Consider the following 21484-nt stretch of genomic DNA (forward strand, 5'->3'; position numbering starts at 1 on the left):
GGGACAGAGGACGAGCCTGCCCTGTCCCCAGGTAGCACACAACATGTCAGTCCACAAAGTGTGTACTGGGCCCTCCTCATACCCCTGGGCCCTGGGATCCAGGAGAATGTGTGATGCCCCCCCTGCCCCCACTTGGGTCTCCTGTCACGTCAGAGCAAGAGGCACACAACTTGGGTGTCTGATGATCATGAGGCCCAGGAAAAAAACCATCATAAGACCACTGACCCAAGATGGGCCTTTGGCAGGAAGGCGGCACACGAAAGGGTGAGCAGGAGCTCTAGGGCCAGGGCAGGGGGGCGGGGCCAGGCCACATGCTAGCAGGACCAGGCACCGGAGGCTGCCACCAAGAGGGGGCCAGGGCTAGGCCTGTGGTTTGGGGCAGGAGACACTGCAGCCCCCACGCAGTGGCGGCAACCCCCACTCCAGGCCTGTGAGGCTGAGGGACTGGACGGCGAAGCCCCTTCTCACCCACATCTCAAATCCATGCAAACACAACTCTTACCTTAAATATCTTTAAGTTGTTCTGGGCCTCATGCAACAAGCTCTTCAAGGCAAAGTGCATCCTCTGCTTGTTTCTAAAAGGAGAAGACACTGCTGATAGAATCACATGCAGTCTTTGCTTTCACCGGCCCATGGCTCAGGGGATAGGACGTGCTACTGGGAGCCTAAGAGGTCCTCAGGCTCTGTGGGCTAAGGAGCCATCTTAGTCGGGGAGGCCGCCCATACTGCCCCCAAACCCCTCCACTCCCCAGCTGCTGCCTCCCACGGCTCACCTGTGGGAGCCAAGAGCCCGGAGCTCTGCCCAGGGCCCTAGACACCAGCAGGAGAGGGCCCCGCTCCCTGCACCCCACCTCCCAGAGGTGGCACTACCAAGGTGTGCTCTCTTACCCTGAGTAGAGATCAAGGGGACAGTATTTGCTTATCTGCTTCCACTTCCCAGTTTCCACCTGTTAAAGCAGCAAGTGGAGTAAATGACTGATGGGCAGCACTGGGCAAACGCCTCCGTGAGCTGACAGGGTGCTGAGGGGCCCAGCAGAGGCCATAGCTGCAGCCAGGGCTTCACCCAAACTCAGGAGCTCTAGCCCCACTCTCCACAGGATCAGGGAAGCTAGCAGCAGGGACCTTCTCAAAATGACATAGCTAAATTATGGTAATCAGATGAACAAATTTTTAAAGTTGTAATATTCATGAAGAGGAGAGTGTGGCTAACAATTTCATATTTTCAGAGAGAAGATAAATTGGCACAACCTTTTGAAAGTTAACCTGCTGGTTTCCATCAAATTTTAAATATGGGGGATCCCTGGGTGGCGCAGCGGTTTGGCGCCTGCCTTTGGCCCGGGGCGCGATCCTGGAGACCCGGGATCGAATCCCACATCGGGCTCCCGGTGCATGGAGCCTGCTTCTCCCTCCGCCTGTGTCTCTGCCTCTCTCTCTCTGACTATCATAAATAAATAAAAAATTAAAAAAAAAAATTTTAAATATGGGTACCCCTTGACTTGGCAAATCTCTGAGGAGTCACAAGATCAAGGATGTTCACTGCAGCTTGACTCTAATAGCGAGATCTGGAAACAACTTGACAGCGCATCTGCTCCATGGACCAGAACATAGAAGGCCACATGCTGGGCAGCCCAGGTGGCTCAGTGGTTTAACACTGCCTTTGGCCCAGGGCCTGATCCTAAAGACCCGGGATCGAGTCCCACGTCAGGCTCCCTGCATGGAGCCTGCTTCTCCCTCTGTGTCTCTGCCTCTCTCTCTCTCTCTCATGAATAAATAAAATCCTAAAAAAAAAAAAAAAAAAAAAAAAAAAAAAAAAGGCAGCCATATGCTAAATGAAGGAATGAATAAATGATAGCCAGCTACTTACGGGAGAAAGACAAAATGAAAAATCACCAACATTTACTCAAGGAAAAAAGCAATTTGTGTAAGTGGAAATGATGTTACTTTGCTTAAAAAAAAAAAAAAAACTGTCTCCATACGTGCATATATCCAAATATATGTTGAAAAAGCCTTGAAGGATACACAATAGTCCTCAAGGATTAGTTAAGTGAAAAAAGCAATTAACAAAGCAACAACATATAGTGAGACCCCATATTTGCTTTATAAAAGTATGTGTCCATGCACATGTAAGTACACGCTAGAATACACATGGGAAAAAGCATCATCTCATTTCCAGCTGGGTAACATGTATATTTGTGTTGGCAGAGAGAGAAGTCTGGAAGGATGTGGAAACTGACTGGGTTACCTCTGGGAAATCAGGTGACCTAATTCCTACAATTCCGTATCTTACCAGTTAAATGAGCAGGTACTGCTTCATAGTAAAAAGCAGTTCCTAAAAATCCATCAAATGAATAGTGACAATGAAAATCATCTCCTAAAAGGAATAGCTCAAGTTGTTAACACCACAAGAAAAGGTGAGGTGAGTCAGTAAAAGTGGGGAGTAAAGACCTCTGGAAAAGTCTCTCCTCCATAAGGAGGCAAGGAGAAAACGGTCAGAATCAAAACTTTCAGAATTCTGAAAAGTAACCAAAGGCTTGCAACACTCTGGGGACCATTTACTCAAGAAAAATGACCACATCTAAAAACAGTGAAGTTTGTGGTATTTTTAATGCTCTATCCACGCTTCTAATTCCAAGGAAATCTTAAAAACCAACAGCCCCAGGGCAGCCCTGATGGCTCAGCAGTTTAGCACCGTCTTTAGCCCGGGGTGTGATCCTGGAGACCCAGGATTGAGTCCCACATCGGGTTCCCTGCATGGAGCCTGCTTCTCCCTCTGCCTGTGTCTCTGCCTCTATCTCTGTGTTTCGTGAATAAATAAATTAAAATCTTAAAAAAAAAAAACAGCCCGATGCTGGTAAAAACAGAAGCCCAGCAGCCACCAGAGGCTTCAGGGCTGAACTAAGCAGGAGTTTCTCCAAACTCTCATTCTCAAAGAATGGTCATTATGTGACCTCTCTTCATTTCCCATCTTCATTACCTGACTCAGAGCTTTCCAGGTGCAAAAGGGACATTCTCCCAAGTGGCATTTGTGAAAACCATCAGAGGCAAATGTTTAACTTCATGGCTATCTGAGAGAGTGGATAACAGTTGTAACAAACAATTAGGCTAACCTAAAGCTAAAAAAGAAAACGCTGAGGGAATGAGATCTACACAGGGCTTTGGAAAGCTCCAGCATGACCTGAGCATCTACAAGGCCATGCACAGGCTCTGGAAAGACCTTAAAAAGGCCTTCACCTTCTGCTGATCTGAGGATCTGAGGAAGTGAAGGCTAAGTAGAGTTGCAAGCGCCTGGCTGAGTGTTGACGGTGGCCCCGTGTACACACAGGGGCCCTGAGCAAAGACTTACTAGTTGCAGGAATTCAAGGAAATCTAGGTGCTGAAAGACTGTCAACCAAAAGTTCATCTATAAAACTATCCTTTGAAATGAAGGAGTAATTAAGACACGGCCAGATAAATGGTAACTAAAAAAACCAAACGTGTTCACTAACCTGCCCTACAAGAGTAAACCTTCAGGCTAAAAAGAACACTTAGATAGTAACTTGAATTCACATGATGAAATATAGAGCACAGTGCTAAAGGAACTACACTGGTAGGTAAACATAAAAGACAATATATATTCTTTTTATAACTTTTTATCCCATCCCATTTTTTTTTTTTTCCCATCCCCTTTTAAAAACAGAATGTCCCTCACCTGGCCAAAGGAATCTGTACTGACGAGCAAAATAAGTATAAAGATTAATTTTTTTTTTGTATAAAGATTAATTTACGAGGGGGGAGGCAACAAAGCTACAAGAGGCAGAGTTTTTGTACACCAGTGAAATTAAATTGTTATTAACTGAGCTAGACTGTTTAGCTTACGATGTTAAACGAGTAACTAGACAGAAAATCAACAACAAAACATAAGACTTGAACCACACACTGAACCAGTTAGACCTAATAAACATCTAGAGGACACTTTACCCCAAAACAGCAGAATACACATTCTAATCAAGTAAACATGGAACATTCTCAAGGGGGCATGAAGTCATGCAAATGTTCTCCAAACTCAGTGGAATGAAATTAGAAATCAATAGCAAAAAAACAAAATTTTCTTGAGAAACTCACAAATATGAGATATCTAAACACATTCCTAACCATCAATGAGTCAAAGAAGAAATCAACAGGGAAATCAGAAAATTGAGATAGAATGAAAATACAACATACCAAAATTTATGGGAGGCAGAAAGAGCAGTGCTTACGTGGAAATTTATACTTGTAAAATACCTATATGAAAAAAAAGAAAAACCTTCAATCAATAACCTAAGTTTCTACACTCACCAACTAGAAAAATAAGGCCAACCTGAGTCCAATGCAGATAAAGGGGAAAAAAGAGTAAAGATTAGTGCAGAGAAAGATGAAATGAAGAACAGGGGGTAAAATGAAGAAAAAGAACAAAATCAAAAGTTGTTTCTTGAAAAGATCAACTATTACAATCCCTTGGCCAGATCAAAAAAATATCTGAAAAAAATTAATGAAAGAATGGATATTACTCCCAACCTTGCAGAAATAAAAAAGAATTTTAGAGGAGTATTATGAATCAACAAATTAGATGAAATGCACAAATTTTTAAAAACACACAACTACCAAAACTGAGGAAGAAATAGAGAATCTGAACAGAATAACAGTAAGAGACTGAATCAGTAATCAAAAATCTCCCAAAAAAGGAAACCCCAGGACCAGATGACTTCACTTAATTCTATCAAATGATTAAAGAAGAATCAAGACCGATATTCAAACTCTTCCAAAAATTAGAAGGGAGAGAAGGAAACACTTCCTAACTTGTTTCTGTGAACCCAAAGTTACCACCCTGGTACCAAAATCAGACAAAACTTCACTAGAAAAGAATACTGCAGGCCAACATCTCTTAAGAAAAAACCTTCAAGGGGATCCCTGGGTGGCTCAGCAGTTTAGGGCCTGCCTTCAGCCCAGGGTGTGATCCTGGAGTCCCGGGATCGAGTCCTGCGTCAGGCTCCCTGCATGGAGTCTGCTTCTCCCTCTGCCTATGTCTCTCTGCCTCTCTCTCTCTCTCTCGGTGTCTCGTGAAAATAAATAAAATCTTTTAAAAAAAGAAAGAAAAAGAAAAAACCTTCAATAAAAACAAACCAAATTTAGCAGCACATTTAAGGGACTACATACCCACAATAAAAATGAACTTTATCCCAGCAATACAAGGGTGGTTCAACATGTGAAAGTCAATCAATATAATAGAAAGGAAGGCACCTCATGATTATCTCAATAAATGTAGGACAAAATCTAACATTCTTTTATGATTAAAAAAAAAAAGAAAAAACTAAAAACAAATGTCTATGACCAGCTCACAATGAATGTTACATTCAGTGATGCAAGACTGAAAGCTTCCGCCTGAGATCAGGAACAAGATAAGGATGTCCACTCGAGCTTCTACTACAAGTTCTAACCAGATCAATTACGGAAAAAAAACAAAAGGCACCCAGATTAGAAAGACCAAGTAAAACTATCCCTCTTTGCAAGTGATCTGGTCATGTACACAGAAAATTATAAAAAACCACCAGCACCCAAAAAAAAAAAAAAAAAAAATAGAGCAAAGAAACAGGTTCATCAAGGATGGCAGGATATCAATATACAAAAAACAGGTGCATTTCTCACCTCACACTCATTAGAATGGCTGCTATCAGAAAACAGAAACAAGTGTTGATAAGGGTGTGGAGAAAGTGGAACTCTGATGTACCCTGGGCAGGAATGTAAAATGGCCCAGGTGCTGTGGAAAACAGTATGGTGGTTCCCTGTAATTAAAAACAAAGTTGGGATCCCTGGGTGGCGCAGCGGTTTGGCGCCTGCCTTTGGCCCAGGGCGCGATCCTGGAGATCCGGGATCGAATCCCACGTCAGGCTCCCGGTGCATGGAGCCTGCTTCTCCCTCTGCCTGTGTCTCTGCCTCTCTCTCACTGTATTCCTATCATAAATAAAAAAAATAAAATTAAAAAAAAAATTTAAAAAAAAAAATTAAAATTAAAAAAAAAAAAAAAAAAAACAAAGTTACCGGGCAGCCCAGGTGGCTCAGTGGTTTAGCACTGCCTTCAGCCCAGGGCGTGATCCTGGAGACCCAGGATCGAGTTCCATATCAGGCTCCCTGCCTGCTTCTCCCTCTGCCTGTGTCTCCGCCTCTCTCTCTCTCTCTGCCTCTCATGAACAAATAAATAAAACCTTTAAAAAAACAAAGTTACCATATGACCAACAATCATACTTCTGGGTATACAGTCAAGAGAACCGAAAGGAGAATTTCAGAGATATTTGCACACCCATGTTCAAAAGAGCAGGATTCACAAAAGCCAAAAGACAGCAACTCAGTGTGTATCACTGGATAAATGGATTAAAAATGTGGTATATATAATCAATGGACTATTAGTCTTAAAAAGGAAGGGAATTCTGACATATTTCACAATGTGGAAAACCTTGAGAACATAAATGAAATGAGTCAGTCACAAAAGGACAAATAGTGTATAATTCCATTTATCTGAAGCAGCTACAGTAGTGAAATTCAGAGGCAGAAACTAGGATGATGGTTGCCAGAAGCTGAGGAAAAGGAAATATGGAGTTGTTTTAACAGTTTCAGTTTGGGATGATGAAAAATTCTGGAGATGGGTGGTGGTGATGGCTGCACAACAATGTAACTTAATGGTTAACATGGTAAGTTTTATGTTATATATTTTTAATTGTGAAATACACATATTTAAAAAATCAATTATATTTTTATGTAATAACCTTAAAATGAAATAAAAAATTACAAGAGCATCCAAAATAATAAAATACTTAGAGATAAATTTAACAAAAGAAGTCTAAGAGGGATGCCTGGGTGGCTCAGTGATTGAGCGTCTGACTCTGACTCAAGGCGTGACCCCAGGCTCCTGGGATCAAGTCCCCCATTGGGCTCCCTGCAGGAAGCCTGGTTTTCCCTCTGCCTGTGTGTCTCTGCCTCTCTCTCTCTGTCTCTCATGAATAAATGTTTTTTTTTTTTTAAGTCTAAGACTTAGACACTGAAACTATAAAACATCACTGAATGAAATTAAAATCCTAAATAAAGGAAAAAACATCCTGTGTTCACAGAATACAGAGGTGGCAAATACCTTCTAAATTGATCTGCAATTCAGTGGGATCCTTATCAATTCCCTGAGAAGCTAGACATCTAAATTGGAAAAGAGGGGATCCCTGGGTGGCTCAGCGGTTTAGCACCTGCCCTTGGCCCAGGGCACAATCCTGGAGTCCCAGGATCGAGTCCCGCGTCGGGCTCCCGGCATGGAGCCTGTTTCTCCCTCTGCCTGTGTCTCTGCCTCACTCACTCTCTGTGTCTATCATGAATAAATAAATAAAATCTTAAAAAAATAATAAATAAATTGGAAAAGAAAATTCTATTCAGAGATGACATGATCCTCTACTTAAAAAATTCCAAAGAATCTACAAGAAAACCTCTCAGCAAAGCTACAGGTACAAGATCAATATACAAAAATCAGTTGTGCTTCAGGGCTTCTGGGTGGTTCTGTCAGTTAAGTGTCTGTCCTCAGCTCAAGTCATGATCTCAGGGTCCTGGGATTGAGTCCTACATTGGACTCCCTGCTCAGTGAGAAGTCTGCTGCTTCTCCCTCTCCCTCTGCCTCCCTGCTTGTGCTCTCACTCTAATAAGTGGATAAAATCTTCAAAAAAATTGTGTTTCTATAAACCAGCAATAAACAGTCTGAGAAGAAAATTAAAGTAATTCCATTTATCATATTTACAATATCCTGAAAGAATAAAATACATAGAAATATATTTACCCCAAGGGGTAAAAGACTTGCACCCTAAAAGCTATAAAATGTTGCTGAAATTTTAAGACCTAAATAAGTGGAAAAACGGCCTGTGTTCATGGATTTTAAGTCTTAATACTGTTAAGATGGCAATACCACTACCCAAAGTGATCTACAAGCTCCTGCGATTGTCAAAAACCTCAATCTTTTCTTGCAAAAATGAAAAATCCAATCCTCAAAATCATATGTAAGTATAAGGAGTCCCAAAAAGCCAACACAATCTTGAAAAAGAACAAAGCAGGAGAACTCAAACTTCTTGATTTCAAACCTGACTGCAAAGCTATAGAATCAAAACAAAGCACCAGGCTGGCATAAGGACTGACACAGAGGCCGCTGGTACAGAACAGAGCCCAGACCAAGCCACATTTACAGCCAAAACATCTCTGATGAGGGAGCCAAGACCATTCAATAGAGAAAGAACAGTCATTTCAACAAATGGTACTGGGAAAACTAGAAGTAAATGCAAAAGAAATTGGAGACTTATCTCCTTTCAAATACAAGAATTAACATAAAATGGATCAAAACCATAGGGGAAAAGCTTCATGACCTTGGATTAGGCAATGATTTCTTAGCTATTGACACCAAAAGCACAGACAAGAAAAGGAAAAACACACAAACTAAACTTTAGTAAGATTAAAAACTTTTGTGCATCAGAGGACACCTTCAACAGAGTAAAGATAATTGACAGGATGGGAGAAGATACTTGCGAATCACACATCTGATAAAGAATATCCAAAATATATACAGAACCCCTAAAACTCAACAAAAAATAACCCAATTCATAATGGGTAAAGGACTTGAACTGATGTTCCTCAAAAGAAAACATATCAATGGCCGATAAGCACATGAAAATATAGGCAACATCAGTAAACCATCAGGGAAGCGCAGATGAAAACCACAGGGAGGTGCCACTTCATGCCCCCCCGGGGTCCCCTATAATCACAGACACTGCAAGTGCCCGCAAAGATGTGAGGATATCAGACCCTCAGACATTGCTGGCAGGAATACAAAATGGCGCATAAGCTGTGAAAAACAGCTTGACATTTGCTAAAAAAAACTAAACAATCTCTCTGAGACCCAGCAATTCCACTCCTAGGACTCAACCCAGGAGAAATGAAAGCAGTGATGCAAACAAGCAAGCACATGTACGTGCATGTTCACAGCAGCACCACTCACAACAGCTGGAAGGCAGAAACAACCTACACGGCCATCAAGAGATGAATGATACAATGGAACAGTGTTCAAGCTGAAGCCACAGGGGCCGGGATTCCATCCATGTGAAATGTCCAGAACAGGCTGATCCACGGGGCAGGTGGCTACCAGGGGCTGGCTGGATGGGATCTGGGGAGTGGCTGCTAATGGGGACAGGATGCTTTGTGAGGTGATGAAATTATTCTGGAATTTGAGTGATGATGGCAGCACCATCATGCAAAGTCACTAAAATCCACTGAATTATGCACTTTAAATGGGTGAACTTAAGATATGTGAACTACATCTCAATTTGAGATTAAAAAAAAAAAGGTGAACATGAACTACTTATGAAAGAAAAAGTAAAGGAAAAAAGGAGGATCTACACTTTCTTTTACTCATCCGGCCACACCTGGGACCCACGCTGGCCCTGGGGCCCCGGGCAGACGCCGTTGGCCGCGCATCTCACCTTGAGGCGCTGGTGCATGCAGTAACGGCACACTTTGTGCTTCACCTCGTGCATAACATCACTTGAGAAAGGAATAAACCCACATTTTGGCTGCAAAATAAACAAGGAAGAAAAAAACGTTTAGGGATAAATCCTAAAAAATCCATTCAGGAGACGAGATGACAGATAAGATACTGGAGGAATCAATCTGTCCCCAAAAGCTGCTTTTATCTGCAGCCCCGGCAGGAGTGGGCACCTGCCTCCTCACAGCACATAAAATCTTTGCCGCTACAGAGTCTGAGGCCAGAGCTCTTGTGGGGAAAGGAGAGGTGCCCTACTAGTGGCCAGAGGACAATGCAGGGCAGCTTTGCATTTCTTCTGTGACAGGACACGACAAGAAGGCCTATAGAAGTGCAGTCTGCCCCAGCTCGAAATAGCAGCCCTGTTCCCTGGGATACAGGCTGACCAGGAAGGCCCATCCACAGCTGTTGGGCTCCCAGAACACCCACTGCCATCCAACATTCATTCATTCAAGAGTGAGCAAGCACACACACGTGAGCAGGGGGCAGAGGAACAGAGAAAGAAAGCACGTCAAGCAGGCTCCACGCCCAGCACAGAGCCCCACACAGGGCTCGGTCTCATGGCCCCAAGGTCACAGCCCCAGCTGAGGTCATGGGTCCGACGCCTCACTGAGCCACCCAGGCACCCCCATCTGCTGCCTTCGGGGCACAGACAATGAGTGCCTGGTGTCAGCACTCTGAGGACCCAGCACACTCACCCTGTGGTTGGGCGAACAGGACATCAGGCCCCACAGAGCACCCAGGGGACACGACCCAGGAATCACGGCCTGGGACATCTGGGAGGCTTCCCTGGGGGGGGGGGACACGGGGGGGGGGACACGGGGGGAGGGGGGACACGGGCACATTGGGCAGCACAGCTGATGCCATGCCCTGGCTCTCCTGCATGGCGGGGGGGAGGGGGGAGGATGTGCCTCTGGAAGAGTAACACGAGGCTCTCTCGTCTCTCCTGGGTAGGACGCAAAGGAAGGGCATGGCCACCCATCAAACATGTGGCACCTGAACAAGCTCCTAGTGGGAGCTCCTGGAGGGCCGTGCACAGTGTCACCCAGCAGCCAAGGGGCTCAGCTTAGAAGGAGGGGATGGGGCCTGGCAGGCAGCTTCCCCCAGGGAAGCAGGGAGGGCAGAACCAGCACAGTCCTTTCTGGTGGCCACTGGCCAGGGCTGGTCCCCAGCTGGCCCCATGGGAAGCACCAGACATGGGCATCAACCTGTGGATCTGGCCAGTGGGAAGCACCAGAGCAGCAGGTGAGGTGACAGATGCAAAGGAGGGGGAGCAAGCAGACTCTGTGAGAGGTGGGACCAGGATGGGGGGAGAGGAGGGGAGGCCCTGTGGGATAGGGAGGAGGGGAGGGGGCTGGGGAGGAGTGGGGAGAGGAGGCTGAGGGGGAAGACATAGAGGGGAGCAGGCGCGGAGGGGAGCCTTGGCTGGCTGCACCCTGCACTACAGGCAGCAGACACAGATGTCTACCCTCAGCCCACCCCCACCCCCTCCCCCTCCGTAGACACAGTTCACCTTGATCTCCACACACAGAATTGGCCGGTGCTCTGCAAAACAGTAGGTCTGAAGTCGCGCTAGGTTGGGAAGGCACAGGGCGTAGCCACTCAGAGTGTCCAGGTCCTTGTCACAGCGAGATTCTGGAAGAGCCAAGAGAAGCTGTAAGACTCGGGCGCAAGACTCAGAGATGGCTGCTGGCTACATGGGGACCTCTGCAGGGGAGGCTCATCCCTGCCCTAGAGGCTGTGGCCCCAGGCTCCTGGGGTCCTGCCATGTTTATCTAGGGCCTCTGGGTCACACAAGTATGACACTGTGCTCCATGGGGGAGGGGAGGCACAGGCCCTGTAGTGTGGCCAGCGCCCTCCCTGTGTGCAGTCACACCCTGTGGGAGAAGCCAGCCCCGTGCATGTGGGGCCGGCAGAAAGGCTGCCTGGGAGCTCACCATCTCCCAAATGCACCCGAGTGCCCCACTGCCCTCGTCTGGGTGTCATCTGCATCCTGCGGGACGAGAAGCCTTAGCCATGAGGCCACAGAGAGGTCCAGGTCCTTCTAGCAAACCAGCAGACCTGAGGTCACTGTGGGGACCCCCAAACATACGGGGGCCTCATGCTCCCCACCACTGCTGGGCGCAGGCCAGACGAGCAGGACGCAGCCTCAGGGCCCAGGGCGGGGGGCTGTCCCCTGTTCAGGCAACAAGGCCAATCGCGAGGCGTTACCACAAGGGCAGTTCTCACGACTGTACATGGCACACGTTTAGACAGTCGTTTCAAATGTAGGCTGATGCAGAGCCCCCAGAGCACGCCTGTCTGTCCCCGCCCCGAGGGGAGTGGCCGAGACCCAGCCCAGCCTCCTTCCCCCGCCAGGGAGCCCTGCTCCGCAAGGTGCCCCAGACCAGAAGCCTTCTCCCTCACAACCACAGGACCAGACATCAGCTGGCGCTGCTTCAGGAGGCAGCAGGGCCTCCGTCCACACCACGGGCACCACATCCAGTCCCTGAAAGGAAAAGCTCTGATGCACTTATTGTCGTTACTGCCACCAACAAGTGCAGGAAGGCACGGGGGCAAAGAGGGAAGCTCCACCCACTGAAATTCACGACCCTCCACCGCCCACAAGAGGACGGGCAGGCAGGTGGACAGGCAGGCAGGTGGACAGACAGGAGGACGAGTGGGCATATGGACGGGCGGGCAAGCAGGTAGAAGGGCGGCAGGCAGGAGGACGGGCAGGCAGGTGGATTCCAGCTTCTGGGAGATGATCCTCAGGGCAGCTGACCCCACAGCGCCCAGGCAGCCCCGTCCCCTCCCCGCGTCCACGCTGCACCAGCTCCCTCGGCCCCCTGTGTGGGGCATGGCTCAGATGAGCTCCTAGCACTTCAGGCTGAGAACGAAGTTTCTGGCAAAACTGCTGAAAACTACATTGACCTCATATCATACAAATCGTTGTCAAACATGTTCCAAATGTAATATTTAAATCACCAAGAAAAAAAAATAAATAAATAAAATAAATCACCAACAAGAGCTGCAGGTGGAAGGCTTACCTGGTCTCTCGGACTGGATCTTCACACAGAGCTGCTTCACGAAATCTAACGGCAGCTGCACCACTTCCTGTAACAACATGTAGGAAACACTCGGCGCGCCAGACAACAGCGAGAATGTGCCCACGCCACAGAACTGCACGCTCAAAAATGGTTAAAATGGTTAATTTTATGTTACGTTAATTTTCCCATAGTAACAAATGACTCAGTATGTGAGTTCAGTAGGAAAAACTGCTGTTATCTTAAGGACACAACCCGATCACACAGACACAAAGGTTCCCGCGGAGGAAGCGACAGGCTTCCAGGTGAAAGGTGCGCCCCCAGCAGATTACCGTGCCTGCACGCTGGCACCCACAACAGCTGAGGCCACTGTGAGGGGAGCGCAGCAAGCAGCGGACAGGACCCATGGGAAGCCAAAAGTGATGCAGCTACTCCCAGCCCTGAGTCCACCCACCACCCTGCCACGTCAGACACCAGGTAAAAGTAGAACTGCATTTCTTCCAACAACTTTAAATTCCCAATTTTATGATGAGTTAGTTCTGTTTTAGGGATCCTTAACACCGGGCTACATTTACCAAGCCTTCACTCAGCCTCCTGAGCCTGCATGGACCAAGCCATCCTGCCAGATGGACGGACCGGGGGCGGTCATCAGCAGGGCAGGTGGCCAGCACCACACAAAGTACTAACTGAGGACTCCCTCCCCAGATGTGCTCAGCGGACGGCGTAGCCCACCAACTTGCCCGCTGACAGGCACCTGCCCTGGAGGGGATGCAGAGGAGGCATGTCCGTGGGGTGGATGTTCCCAGGATGTGACCTAGCAGGCTCCCTCATTCGCCCAGAGCCCTGTCCACCTGGGACAAACACAACCCGACCTGGAGCCAGAGCGCCCCCCTGGGCCCTGGGGGCACATCCTGACGCTGTTCCACCTGCCAGTCCCCGTCAGCTGGAACCCCCAGCTCCCCACTGCCCTCGGCACAGATCCTCCCAAGAAAAAGGCCCAGAGCCCCCCATGTGCGGTAAGGCAGAGGAATCACCCTCTCCTCAAACTGACGCTGGGAATCAGCATGGCTGCATCCACTCAGACACCATCCAGGCCAGTCAGACACACCGGGCCCCCATAGCCAGGGGTTTTCTGCCTTCACAGCTGAACTGAACTCTGGGGGGCCCCAGGAGGACCGCAGGAGCCTCCCCACCGGTGCAGCCCCCACCCCCACCCTGGGGTGATCTAGGAGGCCAGCAGGGGGCCATAGGAAGGAGACATGACCCCAGGACAGCATATCCCCCAGACTGGGACCTGGGCAGCCAGGGTCAGGTCGTAGGGACACACCCCTTCCCGTGAGCCCACACTGGGTAGGGCTGAAGCTCCTCAGCCAACACTGCCCCACCAGCTCCCCAGGGGGCCAACCTGTGGCAGATCCCCCCCACCCACCCACCGGGAGCTGCACCAAGCTGGAGCGCCCCCCATAATGGCGGGGTGGCAGGGACCAGGGGTCCCGGCAGACGCAGTCTTAAGTGGTCTCTCCGAACCTCCTGCTTCTCAGCTAGAAAATAGGAAGAGAACTAGTGGCTCTGATCCTGCCGTGTAGCACAGAGAGAAGCACGCAGGATAGGAACACGGGGTCGTCACGAAGTACAGAGGTCCAAATGACAGTGGATAAGCTGCTATTCTTAATGGTACTCCTGATATAGAACGGGCCTGTGAACTCTCACTGTGTAAATAAGTCACTCACCCCACAATGGACGTAGCTCTCCCCCAAAAACTCTCTCATGACGTTCTTGCTGAAGTCCACTATGTTCTGTAGGTGCTCAAAGATCTCTTCTGACGTCTGTAAAACACAAGCACAAGGAGGCCTGGATGGCGGGGATCACACTACGCAGACGGAGCGCCCGTCCCACAGCCCAGGCCCCTGTCCTCCTCCCACCCAGGACATGCCCTCTGACAAATGCCACTCTGAAAATCTCTCTGGGCCCAAAACCACTAGGTATTTGGATTTATCCTCAGCACCCAGATGTAGAGCACCTCCTCCTCAGTCAGGGGCATTACCTCACAGGCTGTGAGGTTTGGGAGAGAAAGGAAATCAGTGAATCCCTCCTTCTGGCCCAGGGTGGCAAGTCCCAGGGGGAATGGCAGGGCTGGGGGGGCCAGCAGGCTACGGATGCTTGTAGGGTCCCAGATCACGAGCAGACCGAGGCTGGTGTGGGAGGAACGCCTGACAGGAGACCCCGGGGTGCCCAGAGGCACTGACAGCTGTGGCCAGAGCTCCTGGCGTCAGGCTCCCCATCTTAGTCCCCTCTCCCCGTGGTCGGGGTCATGTCATGCAAGTCATAAAACAATTACAAACTACTGCCTTGGAAGATGCTAACCCAGTGAGCCTGCAGGAAAGGCTGACGAGGCACCCAGAGAATGTGGCCTCTCCGGGTGTGCATGGCTCGGGGTGGGGGGTGGTGCAAGCTGCCTGGACAAGGCTCTGGTTTCCACTCTGATCCCAAAGGGAACACACCACCCTGCATGCTTCTCGCCAGCCCGGGGTCACCTCATTCCCGGCTGACCACACCAGCTCTAGCTCCGCCCCCCCGCAGCAGCCCCCCAACAGTGCCCCAGCCTCCCTCTATGAGGCTGACCTCACCTACAACCTTCATTTCCACAGTCATCCACTTCACCTGCCGGCCAGCTACATCTCTGACCCAGGCACTGACTCATCCCTCTGCAGAGCCCAGCTTCCACCCCACAGCCTGCTCTTTGTAACCACCCCTGCCTCTTCCCACCTGGGGGGGAGACAGACTCTGCTCCAGGTGGGGTGGGGAGCAGAGCAGCACCCACCGACTGTGCAGGCCAGAAACCCCACATGCCACCTGCCAGCCTGCTGCCACCTGCCGGAACTCTGACCAGCATATGCCCGCAGCACAGCACGGAGCCCAGCCCCAGGGTTCTGCCCACCCTTGGCTCAGCACCCACAGTCTCCCCAGGGGGCCCACAGTGACCCGGGGTCAGAACACTGGCCCTGCAGGAACTATGGACAACCCACTTTTGCACTGACTGCTGCGTCACATTTGAGTGTCTACAATCAGCACTAATACTTCCATATCAGGAAAATAAATCAATTTTATTAAATAACTGTTTTAATGACAGGTTGGCAAACCCACCAATCTTACCTTCTTCCTGCTTGGAGGGAACTTCAGGAAACGCAGCACCACACAACGCTATTGGGAAATAAAACGAAGTCCGGTCAGTGCGCGCCCAAGTCTGGGGCCGCGGGGTGGCTGTGGGGAGGGCAAACAGGGACGGAACACCTCTGGCCCCGCCAGCTCATGCCCAGGAATCAACCTCAAGGAAGTAACTGCAGTGCACGGACACGGGAGTGTGGTTAATTCTAAGTAAACTGGAAATGACCCAAGGTGCCAACGATGGCACTGGGGCTGAACCCGTCCACAGTGTGGGGCGCCGGAAACTAAGACCAACGTCCACAGACACAGGTGCAGCCGTCATCCACTGGTGAAGGAGCAAGGGGTACACACGGCATATATGACACACGCACGGGTGAGAGGCATATGGGCAAAGTTCCGCTCACATCAAGTTCAAAAGCTGGGAAGACCAAGACTTGATGGCAACCCCGCAGGTGGTGGGACCATCCCTGACGAACGTTCTAGAAAGGCCTGGTCACCGGATGACGGGTCCAGACACTCTGCAATACACTTAAAATCCAGGCACATTCCGTAGGTTTGTTACACTTCATTTTTAAAAGTTCAGAAGATAAAAAGTTTTATTTTTTTTTATTTTTTTAAGATTTATTTATTTATTCATGAGAGACACATAGAGAGGCAGAGAAACAGGCAGAGGGAGAAGCAGACTCCATGCGGGGAGCCCAACATGGGACTCAATCCCAGGTCTCCAGGATCACACCCTGGGCTGAAGGCAGCACTAAACCACTAAGCCACCCAAGCTGCCCGATAAAAAGTTTTAAAAAAGGTATGTGCACACTCAGTTTGTATGGAACGGTCTGAATGGACTCAACAGCAGTGATGGTGTCCCCAGGGAGCAACAACTGGAATTTCTTCACATCCAGCACAAAATGCCAAGAAGGTGGAGAGAAAGGGAGGGGCTGGGGAGACCCTGCAGGAAACGGAGGGCCTTCCACCCCGTTCATGCCCTCAAGGACACCACGCGGGAATCTAGGATTCCCACAGACATGACACATGCATATCAAACCCCCCGAAGCCCACACTGGAGGACACGAGTTGTCACTCAGGAAGGGGACAGAAGCGTTCACTGCTTCCAAGGGAGCAAATCTGTTCCAGGCAGCCTGGGAGACACACCTGCGAGCCAGCAAGAACCCAGCTCTGCTCCAAACACTAAGACCCTAACGGCGCAGCCTAGCTGGGTCCAACTGGCGGAGGGCTCTCCAGCCCTGACGCAGGGGCGAAGGGTTTTCTACCCATTGATGCTGTGAGAGCGGGTGAAAAAGTGGGAAACACAAAAGGAAATGTAGGATTCATAAGCATAAAAATGAAAGTACATCAAAGTGGTGACAAAATGATCTTCTTAGTGGGAAAATACTGTGTGCTCTTCACTGCCTTTCCTCCAATATTCTGTGTTTTCTGGGCAGAGACAGCAAGCAGTGATTAGAAATAAGAATGAAAGACCACAAAATCCAACATGCTAAAGGGGCCCTGAGACACCCAAGGAAAGGAACCTGTGGCCGAATCGAGGCTCCAGGGCCCTGGGCACAGACGAGGTTGGAGTGTACCCGCAGGTGCCAGCAGGGCAGCCATCTTAGGCTCAAGACATGCCTGGAAGACCCCAAGGCAGTGGGGACCAGGCAACTCACGGGAAAGGCTCAGCCCTCAGTGCGGGGGAGTCAGGCCAGCCCCACCTCTCGGGAGGCCCCGCCGAAGCTCAGAATGCCCACCCGCAGGACGCTGGGGGCACAAGAGTCGCACAGCCTCACACAGGGCAGGTCGTGGGCCAAGCCACGGGAGGGCTGCGTGGGACAAGCAGGGGCCCACACAGGCAAGACTCTCCTCAACAGCTCCGACTGCCTTGTCTGCACCCACCGCTGCCACAGTCAGGGATTCAAGCAGTGGGGCTGAGGACAGGACAGTGGAGCGAGGCCGACATCTGGGGGCCGCGGTAGAAGGGACCCTTGGGTGGTCTCCCTGAAGGGATGGGAAACCCGAGAGCCAGAAGAGAAACAGAAGGGTCTGAACACACAGTGAGGGCATCCCAGAGAAGCATGAGCAAGTATGCAGGGAACCCTCGAAGCCCCCAGAGGCCCCCCAGGTGTCCAAACACACTCACAGCAAGGTGGGGGACCCCATTCTGCACCCTGGTCCTCCTGCAGGAGACATAGAAACCTTGCTGAACTCCCTAGTCAACAGGGCAACTGCTGTACCCAGGAAGCACAAGGCAGGAGGGGAAGCCTACAAGCCACCTTGGAGACCTGGCCCTGGGGCCCACCCGCTCAGCCCAGGGAGCCAGGAAGGCCAGCTCAGCTCCCCAGGGGCAGGGCTGGAAACTGCCAGAAGGAATATGGTTTGGAAATAAGAAAGCCTAATGTGTGAGCCCAAGTGACCCAGGGGGCAAATCACAGCCAGGGCCATGCAGAGCTCACTGTTGAGGCCTCCCCAGGGAAGGAATCCCATCGGCTGCATCGACCTGGACAACCATCACTAAACATCCCAAATACAGAATAAGTTACTTGTTAAAAAAAAAAAAAATACTAGAAGGAACAAAAACTTAAGATTCTTTGAACTAGATTCAGCAGAAAACTAAAGAAGGGAGTGGCCAGGACTTGGGAATGTGCCATATTCCAACACACAAACCCAAAATAGCACAGTTCTCGTCTGCCTGCAACATCGCCAGCACGTTTGCTCTACGGACAGAAACCCTGGACCCAAGACAGAAGACAACGGCCCCAACTGCTCAAAGCTCACATCGCAGGGACCCAGACACACAACCCGGGCATCAAAACGCTGCAGATACAGGATCCAACACCCCCGCGGGATCTCAGAAGGAAGCCTGTCAAACCGGAAAAGGCAGAAACAAGCTGCTTCCCTCGCATGTTCGCAGAAGACTCTACTTGGGAGGTCGTTCATGTCTGCCTTGCCAACAGAGCAAGGCGTCCCTGGGGCTGTGAGGACCCTGAGGTGAGGACGCTTCAGAGATGGCATATAGGCCAGGACTCCAAGGACCTTCGCAGGTCAGGCCAGACCCGAAGCCACTGAGACAAGAAGGCACAGAGGGTGATTGCAGGAGCAGCAGAGACAGGAATCCCACAAGACAGCCAGCGAGGGTGGCCACAGCCTGACCACAGCTCCGTGAGGGCACAGGTATAACCACTGCTAGAACAGTGACAGCGTCCTCGGGCTGCGGTGGGGGAGGACAGCACACGCCCACTGGGGAGATGCCCTTGTCCAGGACCCCTCCATGCGGTGGGTGCCTAGAGTCCCAGCAGTACAGTGCTGGGCAGGCCCCAGCATCAGAGTAGCATGAAGGGCCAGCGCTGGACCCAGGGGTGCTGAGTGCCAGGCCCAGGGCAGCAGATACGAGCCCTTGGCCCACTGAGGAGGGACCACCTGGAAGCACCCTGTGAGGAACCAGCCTCCCCGCAGGGCTCACTGCCCAGACCTCCGGAGCCCACACATGCTCCTGCACACCTGAGCCCCGCAGTTCACAATCCTGCCCCCTCAGAGCCTCCCCACCTGCCAGCCAGAAGCTCTTCCACCATATGTTCCTTCAGGGCAGACCATGGGGCAGAGGACTGGCTGGCTGTTCTGTCGCAGGAGGGGAGGGAATGTGCTCTCCCAACCTGGAGAACCTGGCGAAACTGCCCTTGCCCTGGGAAGGCATGAAATGAGTCTGGGGTGCTCACCCCTGCACACTCGGCCTCCCCTGCGCTGCCTCCCGGGCTCTGCCCCACGCCTCAAGGTCCACGAGAAGCAGAAGGCCTCCCTGCGTTCAAGAGGCACAACCAGAAACTTCAGCAGATAGGAGTCCTTCCCCACCACACCCACAACCACCAGGAAGGAGTAAGTGCAGAACCAGTTCGGACTCACACTGAACACGAAGGGCATGGGCCCAGGGAGACCTGACCATGAGGTCAAGAGAGAGAGAGAGAGAGAAAGGAAAACCAGCCTGGGCTGATAACATGACCGTGCAGCACCGGCCTCCCAGGAACTGGAATGAAGGCATTTGTTCTGAGGGGCTGGGGGGCACCAGTCAACGCCCCCCCCCTCAACACCACAGCCGCCCACCAAATATGGCTTTAGCTGAGCCTTGTCGGTCACCGGTGTGAAGACGTGGAGCGAAGCCCCCTGATGTGCTAACGGGGGAAAGAAAACCCAGGCAGACTCCAGCGGCCACCAGGTGACTGCAGGTCCCCTCGAGGTCACCCCGCACAGCCGGGCAGAAGCCCCGGAGGGGCTGCCGACTGGCGTCCAGGGGGATGACCTTCTCTCGGTTCTCCTGCACCCCACCGGCTGCCTCCTCCTTCCAGCGAGTCCACGCCGGGAACTCCGCAAAGGCGGACAGTGCCCCGGGCGACAACGAGAGGGCTGGGACGGCACCAAACTCCTACCCGCTGAGGGACCCGGGACTCTTCCCCTGCCCCCCACCCCAGCCTAGTGGTAGGAGCAAATTGCCAGCGGGGCGGGAGGCCACATAGACCCACGAACTTTCCTCCCCGGGTCAGTCCCGGGGGTGTCCTCACGGGATTACGAGAAACCCTTTACGTTCTACCGGTTGGGAGACGCGCCCGCGCGAGGCCCCATTACCAGCAGCAGCTGCAACAACGCCCCAGGCCCCTGGATGCTTCCTGCAGCGCTGCCCGACCCCCTCCCGAGCCGCCCGGACACCCTCTGGGCTGCCCCGACACCCTCCCGGGCCACCCCGACCCCCACGCCAGCCTCCCCGGGGCGGCCTCCCGGCGGGCCGCTCGGAGCTGGCACCGCGTGCGTCCGGGGCGGGGGAAGGGTGCTGGGGGAGGTGTGGGACCGCGGGGGCGGAAGGTGGGGGACGGGGGGCTGGCGGGTCGTGGAGCCCACCCTGGGGGACGCGGAATGCCCCGTGACGGGGTGAGGGCCCGGGACCGCGCCGACCTTCCGCCGCTCACCTGCGCGTGGGCCACCACCAGGCTCTTGTTGCCTTCACCGTGGTAGCCCCATTCATTCTCGTCCATCTTCCCCTCGTCCATTCCCCGGTGCGGCCCTGGCGCCTCTCGCGGCCCCGAGCTGGGGGCCGCGGGTCCGCCTGGGCACCAGCCGCCGCCGTCGGGGGAGGAGCCCCTGTCAGCCGCAGCCGCGGCCTCGCCTCGACCCTGCCGCCCCGACTCCCAGGTTCCAGCCGCCGGAAGCCACGCCCCCGGTGGCTGCCATGGATGAGCCGGGCAACTTCCGGGTTTGCTCCCGCTTCTCCTCCACTGACCACTGCGGCGGAAGGGCAGGGAGCCATCTTTGATGCTGGCACAGTGACTCATTTCCGGAGCGCGGATTTCAGAATCGGAAAGGTTCCGGCTCGGGCGCCGGAAGTGAGGCAAGCGGGAGGGGACCGGCGGCTGTCTGGCGCCCAGGACTGGCTTGACGCGGAGTAGAGCTCCGGCGGGCCGGAAAGTGGGGCGGGGAGCGGGGGTGGCTGCGCGGGCCGGCCGGGCCAGCAAGCGGGGAAGGGGCACGCAGGCGGGCCGGGGCCGGGGGTGGGGGTGGTCCATGAGCCTCGTCTGCTCAGTCGGGCAAGCCCCGCAAGGCCCTTGGCGTGTCTGAGCTCCCGCTTCTTTTTCTGTAACAAGGCATGTGACTCACGTCATGCGGGTGGTTCTCCGTTTGCCTGTTACCTGACGCGGAGTCAGCCCGGCAGTCCCGTGCGGTGGGGTGGGGGAGACCGGGGGCGGGGGAGGCG

The 21484-nt window shown here is 51.9% G+C and overlaps 1 protein-coding gene across 1 annotated transcript in view; it reads right to left on the minus strand.

Moving 5' to 3' along the window:
• The window catches only part of IPPK (inositol-pentakisphosphate 2-kinase), a 40417-nt gene extending 19475 nt beyond the window's left edge, over positions 1 to 20942 (minus strand). The window contains exons 1-8 of the mRNA XM_025984402.2: positions 20703 to 20942; positions 15748 to 15795; positions 14325 to 14420; positions 12598 to 12664; positions 11082 to 11203; positions 9510 to 9599; positions 889 to 947; positions 503 to 575 (exon numbers count right to left, since the gene is read on the minus strand). Coding sequence (XP_025840187.1) covers positions 503 to 575; positions 889 to 947; positions 9510 to 9599; positions 11082 to 11203; positions 12598 to 12664; positions 14325 to 14420; positions 15748 to 15795; positions 20703 to 20783 — 636 coding nt within the window. The 5' untranslated portion in view covers positions 20784 to 20942. The remainder of the gene's footprint in view (positions 1 to 502; positions 576 to 888; positions 948 to 9509; positions 9600 to 11081; positions 11204 to 12597; positions 12665 to 14324; positions 14421 to 15747; positions 15796 to 20702) is intronic.
• Between the last annotated feature and the right edge of the window lie 542 nt (positions 20943 to 21484).

Source organism: Vulpes vulpes, chromosome 1 (assembly GCF_048418805.1).
Source record: "Vulpes vulpes isolate BD-2025 chromosome 1, VulVul3, whole genome shotgun sequence".
NCBI lineage: Eukaryota > Metazoa > Chordata > Mammalia > Carnivora > Canidae > Vulpes > Vulpes vulpes.